Here is an 11,124-nt window from a genome sequence, read left to right on the forward strand (position 1 = left end):
TCCGATATGAACTATGTAAATAGAACATGTAATTAGGCCAAATTCTCACTCGTCTGGAGCTGTCCAGGAAACCACAGCTACCGGTTCGCTGGGATGCAATGGTTGAACGTAGGGAGGAGTGAGTGGGAGGTAATTGATGCTGGGCTCACATGCCCCAGTGAGCTGTTTACACATTCACTCACGATGTTTCGCCATTTCGAGATATTTGTCCAACTCGGATGTTTTGAGGTTTTGTTTTCCTTTTGTAATGGAAGGTTCAGGACCATTGCGGCCTTCAAAATTCTTCATGTATATTGAAGACTATCTAAGACTAAACTTTTTTCATTAAGAAGTATGCAAACATATAAAATACAGTCGTATCATTGATGTTTCATTCTTATGTAAGGTTGAAAGGCCAAATTGCCAACATATTATTTCAGAAAGCAGCTTTTGACCCAGACTTGTTATAGAGGGACATCTAGTGGAATAAATGGGGACTTATATTTGTGATGAAACAGTTCTTGTAATGTAACTCAAATTTTTTAATGTGCTTGTTGTCTTAGTGGTACACACCATTTATTTTTTTTTGCAAACTTTGTGTAGGAGTTTGTTGCTGTCAATTGAGATCAATCGAGACCCCACCCTTATTTATGTATGTGTGTGTGTCACTGTTCCTTTGTGTGTACGTTAGTGTGTACGTGTGCATGCACCTTTATGTTTGTGTGTATGTGTTGGTGCATGCATGCGGCTTTGTGTGTGTGTGCATGTGTGTGCACAATTGGGTATGTGTCTTTCTTAGCATGTGTAGGTGTACATATATGTGTGTGTGTGTGTGTGAGGGGGGGGTATGTGTGTGTTTGTGTGTGTATGCATGCCTTTGTGTATACATGCCTTTGTGAATGTATGCGTGTGCACGTGTGTGCGTGTGTGCGTGTGCATGTGTGTGTGAGGATGGTGCAGGACGGAGGGTTCAGACAGTGTGATACTGGGCCAGGGGTACGACGGCACTTCTTCACAGATCCACACAGGACTAAAACACCTGAACCTATCTGGTTAACTTCTAACCTCAGGTAACGTTACTAGCAGTACTTTCAAATGGGGGAAATGATGTCTACTCACAGCAAAATAACAAAGAATAGTGGATGGTTAAATGTGTGATATAATTTCTTACTATCTTTTTTGTTTTGCTTTGTTGCTTTCATTGACATTGATGTGTTTTTTTGTTCTTGCTTCATGTCAAATAGGCTTGATAGTTAAAATGTTAGGTTTATGAAGGTCTATGGGAACAAGGTATGGACAAACTGCAAAGGTGATGACTAAGTTATTCAACTCCTCACCGAAAAAATATAGAAGCATAACATATGTCCTATCCTATATTTGTAGGCATCTGTTCTATTTCATTTACCAATATTTAATACATACTTTAGTACATGTGTCCTGAAAAGGACCTTCCAAAGAAGAAAATATGCGAAACGTGGAAAATTTTATCTTGATAACGAGATGTACATTGCAGAATATGATGCACACAATAGGTGCGATACCATTTGAAAGATGAACCACTTTGTGATATAAATGTAAATTCGAACTCCTGTTACAAACATGTTTGGAGCCCTGCTTGTTCCAAACGCCGCGCTGCACTTGGCATGCGCTGTGACATCTGTTTTGTCTCCATCTCCGATCACAAAACGTTTGTGTACTCAGTCCACTTGTTTCCAGTCTGGTAGCTGCTGCTATTTGCTCTAGTCCCTACCAGCCCTGAATGAGACTTGTGCATCTAACGGGCTCGTAGCCTTGGCAACAGAGCAGGCTAATCCCAGGGCTCGACTTTGCATGGTTCTGTATGCAGAATACAGATTCCACCGGGAAACATTTATTTTGAAAAGTATGGGCCTTATCCATATTCCAGGATATGGAATATGTTTTATTATTTTGTTTGTGTTGGTTTTGTATTGACTTTTTATGTCAAATGTACTAGTACTTGTTACTGAGTGATTACAGATGAAGAGTACTTATTTTATTACTTTATTTGTTGTTTGCAGGTATGAGGGGCCACTTAGTTTGCATTTGCTTGCTTGCAACCACATTTGTCATATCAGTAAGTTACAGTTTTCAATATTGTTGTAATTATTGTATACTTCTTGTTGCATCTAATTCAATCCACATAATGAAAAAGCCTACTTTTCCTTTTTAATTTGATATCAAATTAATTTGAAATTAATTTGAAACAGGTGAAGAGCAAACCACACAGCAAACATCATGCCTTGTTCAAGTCCTCACACACAGCCAAACACAAGGTATTGTTGAACCTCGAATTCATTCAACGCCATCCAATACTTAACAACATATTAATATGAGTATGAGAGTGATTATGAAAACTATTTCCTCTTCCTGGTTCAGGATGTCCTTCAAGAAGAGACGGACGCAGAACAATTATTGCCCACCTTTGTCTCGTTAGAGGCCGGCAGTGGGGAACAGGAAGACCAGGAGCTGGGCGCTAATGCTAATGCTAATGCTAACCACCAGGAGGAAGGAGTGTTGCAGCCCACCCAGGGTGGGGAGAAGAGCACCGCCGTCCTGCTGAGCGAGGAGGAACTGGTGGACCTTCTGAATAAAGACACTGATGGAGACCTGGAACAGGAACAGGATGTGGAGGTGGAAGTCAAGGAGGGGGTGGATGGACAGGAAGTGAAGGCCGACCAGGACACTGAGAACCCTCAGGAGGAAGGGGAAATAACCAAAAAACAGGAAGATGCGGAGGAGGAGAAAGAGCACGAGGACAACGGCCAAACTATGGAAACGTATATAAAGATGTTGGAGGAAGAGGAGGCAAAGGAAGATGATGAACAAGAGGCCAAAATTCTTGAGGAAGAAGAGGAGATAAAGGCTGTCATCAAGGCAGGAGCAGCAGAAGAGGGAGCAGATGGGAGCACTGATTCAGAGATTCTAGCTGACCTTGATTATGCATCTGATGCTGACCTCTCACAGCCCCTGAACACTGAACTACAACCCCTGAAGGAACATCTAAAGAGCCACGATACCCAACCCCTCCTGGAGGAAGAGGGCTCAGACAACCAGGCTAGCAAGGAGCCTAACAGCGTTAAACTAATACCTGCCATAATCAAGGAAGAGCAAGACTTGCAGATCCTCGATGCATTGGAAAGGGAGGTAATGGCCGATCAAGGACAAGATGAGCTTCTGGAAGAGCAAAGTGTAGAGGAGGAGGAGAACAAAGAGGATGGCAACGGACCCAAACTGGTTGAGGACCAGCTCCTCGCAACCCCTAAGAGCTCTGGGGAGGTGGGTGAGGGAGGAGCGGTAGAGAAGGAGAACCAGGCAGAAGGAGACAAGAACAGCAACGACACCGGGAGCGTCCTGAAGGGAAAGAAAAGGAAGTCGATGCGCCAGAGAGCAAGGAAGCATGCTGTGCAAGGGGACGAGGCAGGCCGCGGTCCAGAACAGGAAGCACAGGGGCCCAACGCTGACAGCACCGACCCCAAGGCCAAGAGGAGGCGGACGGGAAAATGGGTACGGGACACGTCACCTTCTCCATCCAAGCAATTAAGGCAGTTGTGAACCCTATCTTTTGCGGGATTGAATGTCGAAGAGAGAATAGAGGTGGGCAGTAATCCCAGGATGAAAAAGGAAAGGTCTCTGCAATGTTTTTGTGCCAAATGTGGAATCGGCAGATTTTAAGCATTATCGTACTGCATTACACTTCACTAATTACAGTAGATGGTCTGGAAACACTGGCATTGAGTTATACTTTCTGGAAATGGAATGTCCAACTCTGCATGGAATATGTATATATATATATTATGTACAGCTATAACCATTTTATGTACACATACAGGCTCCTTTAGTGGGAATGAATCCAGTCCAGATCCGGTCCACGGCTGAACTCTACCCCAGCACCAAACCAGCCAGTCATCAGAAGGAAAACACCTCTGGTTAGAACCTGTTCATATCAGTTGGCACCTGCTTATTTCAGTTATGGCTCGGCCATTTCAATTAGGGACTGTCCATTTCATTAAGATTCTTGTAATTTCAGTTATGGCCTGGTCATTTCAGTTAGGGCCTGGTCATTTCAGTTAGGGCCTGGTCATTTCAGTTATGGCCTGGTCATTTCAGTTAGGGCCTGGTCATTTCAGTTATGGCCTGGTCATTTCAGTTAGGGCCTGGTCATTTCAGTAAGGGTCTTGTTTTTTCAGTTAGGGTCTGGTCATTTCAGTAAGGGACTTGTTTTTTCAGTTAGGGTCTGGTCATTTCAGTTATGGCCTGGTCATTTCAGTTATGGCCTGGTCATTTCAGTTGGGGTCTGGTCATTTCAGTAAGGGTCTTGTTTTTTCAGTTAGGGTCTGGTCATTTCAGGATAAACAGAATGTCTCATCCTCCACCAGCACATGAAGACCACCAAAAGGGCTCCACACTGGAGGCACCCCTTACCCCCCCCCCCCCAGATTGAAAAGTGCTGACTGGGTTACTTTGGTAAAACTTCCACATGAATAGCGCTAGCCTAGCCTAATGGCCGCTACAACAACACAACCAGGCGGGCTTAAGGAATCAATGAGGGACATGAAGTTGAACTAAAGCACTGTGTAAACTCACAGCCATGACTGGAATGTCAGGGCTGTAATGAGGGACTCAAGCTTATCTGTTGCTATCCCGCCATTTATTAAAACCAACCTTTTGTAGATCCGTTTGAAAATAGAGAGATTATTATGGATTGATAAAAGATTGTTGAAAGAGATTACCTCAGATTCAAACAAAAAATTATGCAAACTATAGTGTCAGATGGTCTGGTTTATTTGGGGAATCTATATTCTTGTAGACCCGTGCATGGATTTCCGCTGTAAGCGTGGGAAGGCCTGTCGGCTGGATGCAGACCTCAAGCCTGCGTGTGTCTGTCAGGAGCCCACCAGATGTCCTGCAAGCGTCAATGAATTTGATCACGTGAGTGTGGAAAAAATGACCGTATTTTATTAATAAATTTGCCCAAAAAGCGGACGAAATGATGCGTACGGAATCCACCTGAAAAGCCTCACTTGACAGTTGATTGTGTTTTTCTGGTGTTCCTCGCGTCCGCAGGTCTGTGGGACCGATAATAACACGTATGACACGGCATGTGTGCTGTTTGCTACTAAATGCAACCTGGAGGGAACCAAGCGAGGACATAAACTGCACCTCGACTACACAGGGCCCTGCAAGTGTACGACCTCACTGGGGTTCAAACCCACACCCTGTTTTCAGCATTCCTTCATTCAGCATATAGCTCAAGGCTAACTCACAACTAATTACTGCCTTCCCTCTGCCTGTCTGGGCCTTGGCTTGGCTGACTGTCTGATATGTCTGTCTGACTGTCTGTCTGTGCATTGGCTTGTCTGTCGCTCTGATGGGATGTCTGTTTGTCTGACCGTTGATGAATTGTCCTCTCTGCCTGCCCGTCTCTGTTCATCCTGTGTCTGTTTGTGTGTTTGTGGGTCTTTCTTTCTTATATCTGTGCCTGCATGTCTGTGCGTGTGCGGGCCTGCATGTGTGTGTGTGTGTGTGTGTGTGTGTGTGTGTCAGTGCTGGCTCCCTGCCTGGACAGTGAGCTGGTCCAGTTCCCCCTGAGGATGAGAGACTGGCTGAAGAACGTTCTGCTCCAGCTGTACAGCCACGACTCCATGAGCCCGGGGTTCCTCACGTCCAAGCAGCGCATCAAGGTAGCCTCACACAACACCACTCTATTATACTATACTGTCACGTTTGCTTTGCCTTCATGTTGTTTAGTGTTCCTTCTCCCCTTGTCCACCACATGTCCTTAGACATTTTTGTCTCATTTCTCGAGTTCTCGTCTGCATTGGGATCAATACCTCTTTGTTCCACCTGCCTCGCCAGCATCCGACCATGACAGAAACACACTTATAGTTTGGAAACCGTGAAGAACAGGGGACATGACAATAACAAAGAGCCGACAAGGGAACAAAGGAGGCAAACTTGTATAAATAGGGGGAGAGCGGGGATCGGGAATGAGGTGGGAAGATAGACAAGGACACACAGGTGAGGGGAATGAGGCGATGGAGAGGCTGGAGATGTGAGGGGAGGGGAGGAAGTCTAAGGACATCTGGTGGACAAGGGGAGAACAAACACTAAACAACAGAAAGACAAAGACAGGACATGACACTATACTACACTATACTACTATACAATACTATATTATATTATACTATAGTATAGTATAATATATTATATAACCCTACTATAGTATAGTATTAACCTATAGTACATTATACAATACTATATTATACTATTAAAATCCCCAAAGCCAAACCCAATAAGTACTGTATCGCTCATCCAAAACCACATGTTCACTGAGAACTATTGGGTGAGGCTAAAGACACACAGCATTACATCAGTAACGATTCAGACTGAACTGTAAATCCTTCTGTGATGAGCGCAGGTGAAGAAGATCCATGAGAATGAGCGCCGCCTCCATGCGGGCGATCACCCCCTCGATCTGCTGGCCCAGGACTTTGAGAAGAACTACAACCTGTACATCTATCCCGTGCACTGGCAGTTCGCCCAGATGGACAAGCACCCTGCTGACAGGTACCTTTGACAGTGGTATTTGAGCCATCGATGATTGTCTAATACAAAGAAGGCCAATTCTGTCTTTGGACTTTTCTCAGACTCACGCTATTCACCCATGCACTGCTTCTAGTAATCAAACTGCACCAAAAATGCTTTAATATTGATGATTCCTAACCTAATGTGATGACCGTTTTTATATGACCCATATTATTCAAACTATTCAAAGTCCTTTGCCTTAGTTTTTAATCGTAAGTAGCTCTAATTATGTGTTTTGCAAGAGATTATGCTGTTCCTGCAGGTGGATCTTTATGAATGGTTACTCTTTAATTAATTTATAATTTGAACATTCTTTAGAAAACTGACTTGCATCCCTTCACTCCTGTAGTGGCTCCAATTCTGATTGTGTGCTTTGGTTGTTCTCAGCCTCTGCCTAACGTCCAAAAGAACATCTCTAATGAAGCTTAATGGTCCCCCCCCCTACCCTACAGGCTCCTGTCCCACTCTGAGCTTGCCCCGCTGAGGGTCCCTCTGGTGCCCATGGAGCACTGCACCTCTCGCTTCTTCCAGGAGTGTGATGGAGACCAGGACAAGCAGGTCTCCTTCCGCGAGTGGGCCCACTGCTTTGGGATCAAGGAGGGTAAGCGTCTGGGTCTGATTCCCCAAGTCTGTATCTCTCTGTACCCAGGTCTATACCCAGGTAAATACCTGCCTATACCCAGGTCTGTTCCTGTCTATACCAAGGTCAAAACATAGGGCTATAACTCTCTATACCTGTCCACACCCAGGTCTATACTTGTCTATACCCAGGTCAAAACATAGGGCTATAACTCTCTATACCTGTCTATACCCAGGTCAATACCTGTCTATACCCAGGTCAAGACCCAGGTCTATACCTGTCTATACCCTGGTCTATACCTGTCTCTCTCAACTATACCAGGTCTTAACTTGTCTATACCTATAAAACATGTACAGGTATAAACCTGTTTCTATAAACAGGTTTATACCCGTTTATACCCGTCTGTACCCAGGTCTTTACCTGTCTACACCCAGGTCTTTACCTGTCTATACTTGTCTATACCCAGGACCTGTCCATACCAATATCTATACCTGTCCATATCCCAAGGTCCATAGTCAGACTATACCTATGCATCCTAAATCGTGATATAAGCTTTCATTTGGTAATTTGGTCATTTTCATTGATGGTGTGAAATATTGTATGAAATCGATTTGATAGAATAATACTTTCCCGTGTATTTCTTTCCACAGAGGACATGGATGTGAACCTCCTCTTCTGAGTGCCCTCAAGTACTTTGCCCACCAGGGGGTCTGTTTCTCAAGTGTTGTAACAGGCAGATCGCACAAAGCAGTCAGCAAGTAGCGCACATTTAAATATGTTATCGAAAGGCACTGAAAATGGAAAATGATGGCGATAATCATGGTTTTTGTTGGTGCTCTGTGACAGAGGGAACGGGGTCATGCTGCCCTTGGGGAGCCAGTATTCTCACCCAACATGATGTGAACCGTATAATTAACATTCATCATTATCCACACATACATGAATACATATAAATACATTCCTTAAGGGGGTACGTTTACAAGTGCTTATTAAGAATGGTAAGAAAATGTGAAGAAAAAAAATGAAACTAGCAAAGCTCAATTAGAATATTTTAATGTTTTTGTGTTTTGATGACATATTATTCTAGAAGTATTTTAAGAATAAAAAGAAAGATGTTCACCATTATAAAAGTGGGAAAACAGTGCCATTGTTTGTTATGGTTTCTATGTATTTTTTTCTTCTCTCTCTCTATGTAACCTCACATGTTTTGTCATGCTTACAGTTCTCATTAAAGCTGTTTGGACATTTAACAGACTCGAGTATTGTTCATGCGAATGGGTTGATGAAATAAACGTTGTTATTCAGCAGCATCATTCCCACATGACATCAAAAGATGACACCCAGGCCAGCGGGCTGGCATGGTGAGAACACTAGCCACCGAGGCTTGCTTTGGTTCACCAGCTAATCCTGAATAATGTTGTTCACGGACGCTGTAAGAAAGCAGAAAATAGACGGTCGACACACTCATTGTCACGATGACCTGGCCAAAAGGAGATTACGCACACCTGTTTGCGAACAAGGTCCAATCAGAGTGGGTCTGTGTAAGCTGAGGTTCTGTATAAAGGCCCGAGCTTGAGGACGCCAGGTCATCAGTGAACCGTCCTCTCTGAGATACACCATGTTCGGAATGCTGTGGCTCATCCTTCACACCCTGGCTCTGCTGGCAGAGGGGGGCGTGTCCTCAGGAAGTGGTGAGGTTGCCGCTGGCAACGGGGGCGGGAACAACAACAACAACGGCGTTGGAGGCGGCGCGGGGGCCGGCACTAATGGCGCCGGCCTTCCTCAGAACGGCTTGCAGCCACTCATCAACCCGGCGTTTCAGCTGGTGCCGGTTGGGGGGTCCTTCTTCATCCAGCCCTTCGGTAACGCCCTGGCCCCCCAGGCCCCCCAGGGCCCCCCTCGGCAGCAGCAGCAGCAGCAGCTGGTCCCGTTCGGGCCCTTCCAGCAGGGCGCAGGGGGCTTCTTCCTTAGGCCGCAGGGGGCAGCCAATCTGATCCCCCAGGCCCAGGGCGGCGTGGTCCAGGCGGGGGCTGCCGGCGTCGGAGGGGTCCCCCTGTACACGGTGCTGTCCCAGCACGGGGGCCCCCAGGGGCCCATGTTTCTCCAGGGCCAGCAGCTCCAGCTGGTGCCATTGAACCAGCAGAACCAGAATCTCCAGAGCCAGCTGCAGCAGGGGGCTGCGGTGGTGAGGGGGGCAGCGGGGAACGCCGCGGCGGGAGGCCGAGCCAGGGCCAGGCGCTCGGTGGCGGCCCACCCCAGGAGGATGCAGGCGACGGCCAGGATGGAGGCGACGGCGAGGCCCGCGGGGCCGGAGGAGGAGGAGTCCTCTGGGGTGGACACAGAGGAGCAGATGACCATCTGAGGCCAGCGCTCACTCAGACATTGTGTTGTGATCTGATGATTGCTTCCCGTAGGGGGCCCTGATTGTGAAGTGATTTTGTGTGTTTTGTGATATGAATCAACGTTGCCGCGATGATAAACCAATAAAACATTTCTATGAACGAAATGCCGTTGTCGCGTGCCTTCATACTGTTTAATAGAGGGTGAATACAAAAGGCCGGGAAATATCACCGTTAACCGGCAGGGATAACATGTTCGTCGGCCAGTGAGGTGTGATTCAGCATCGGTAACAGAACATGAAGTTTCTACTTGGGTAATGCTTAGTCCTTTTTGTTCCAAAAGTTGAAGCCTCAAAATCGATCTAATCTTCGACTACAGACACATGAAATCCACCGTGATACACCCGATGACCCAATTATAGGCCTGCATCTGGGTCAACACCTATAGTAACAACCAACCATAAAAGAAAACACGCCAAAAGCATCTTACCGCGTTAACACAAATGATCGTGTGGAAACACACACACACACACACACACACACACACACACACACACACACACACACGAACGCACATAGGCAGACATGCAACCACACACACACACACACACACACACACACACACACACACACACACACACACACACACACACACACACACACACACACACACAAACACACACACACACACACACACACACACAGAACCCAACATATTGACACATCTGAAGTTATATTTGGAGCAGGCGAGACAGAGGCATTTGTCATGGGGGCTAACTGCTATAGGAGGACTTGAGTTGGAAACCACACGGCAGGCAGCATGTAATTAATGCAAAGCTCCAGACTCCCAGAGAGGGTGTTTACCTGACGGGATGTGGTGGGGTGGTTCACGCTGTCAGCAGGGCGCAGGCCGGGCAAAACACATCCCAGATGACTTCGCTACATACCATAACACCGCGGGACGCAGGCAACCGCACTGTGAAGAGGACACGGCTCAACCAGAAAACACTTACAATTAGGACGGCATGTGTTGCTCATAACGTTTTTCATTTCTAATTACTTTACTTTATTATTGTACTTCATTACTTATTTGAATAAATTAAACGTAGATATCAAAGACACTATTCGAGAAATACTATTTTGAAGACGTGCTGGCTATAGCGGTCGTCCACGGTGACATCACATCGCAATGATGCCTCCATTTTGGAAGCATGGCAAAGAGTACGGCAATGTTTGTTATTGTCTTGGTAGTAATGTATGTTTTGGTAGTTGTTTAGTAATTTTAAAATAAATTATTTGTCATTAGGGGGATTGTATTGTGTTTGGAACTGCTACAGCGTTTCTCATGTGAGATGTGGCAAAACAAAGTCTTCATTAGCCTAATGATATATTTATGCTGATTTAGGATTTTACAGCACTAAAACTCTCTTGAGTGCTTTCAATATGGAGTATCCCCAAACAAAAGATGCATTCTGATGTACAAGCCCTATAGCATTTCCTTATTCATATAGACTAAGATGGTAAAGGGGAATGTGACTTGGTTTACATTCAGTTCAAGTAAAGCCTCTTACTAATCAGGCTTTTTTTTTAAGTTCACTGGCTATAATTTCTACATTTCTA

At 45.5% G+C, this 11,124-nt stretch overlaps 1 protein-coding gene across 1 annotated transcript; it reads left to right on the forward strand.

Moving 5' to 3' along the window:
• Nucleotides 1-2,020: 2,020 nt before the first annotated feature.
• sparcl1 (SPARC-like 1) lies at nucleotides 2,021-7,927 on the forward strand (the record flags this gene model as incomplete). Its single annotated transcript, XM_084465744.1, has 10 exons — nucleotides 2,021-2,074; nucleotides 2,208-2,273; nucleotides 2,377-3,504; nucleotides 3,830-3,926; nucleotides 4,808-4,929; nucleotides 5,065-5,185; nucleotides 5,545-5,681; nucleotides 6,419-6,567; nucleotides 7,038-7,186; nucleotides 7,816-7,927. The coding sequence occupies 10 exons, from the start codon at nucleotides 2,021-2,023 to the stop codon at nucleotides 7,842-7,844; spliced, it is 2,052 nt and encodes a 683-aa protein (XP_084321870.1). The 3' UTR covers nucleotides 7,845-7,927.
• Between the last annotated feature and the right edge of the window lie 3,197 nt (nucleotides 7,928-11,124).

This window comes from Micromesistius poutassou (genome assembly GCF_964030765.1).
Source record: "Micromesistius poutassou genome assembly, chromosome: 3".
Classification (NCBI taxonomy): Eukaryota; Metazoa; Chordata; class Actinopteri; order Gadiformes; family Gadidae; genus Micromesistius; species Micromesistius poutassou.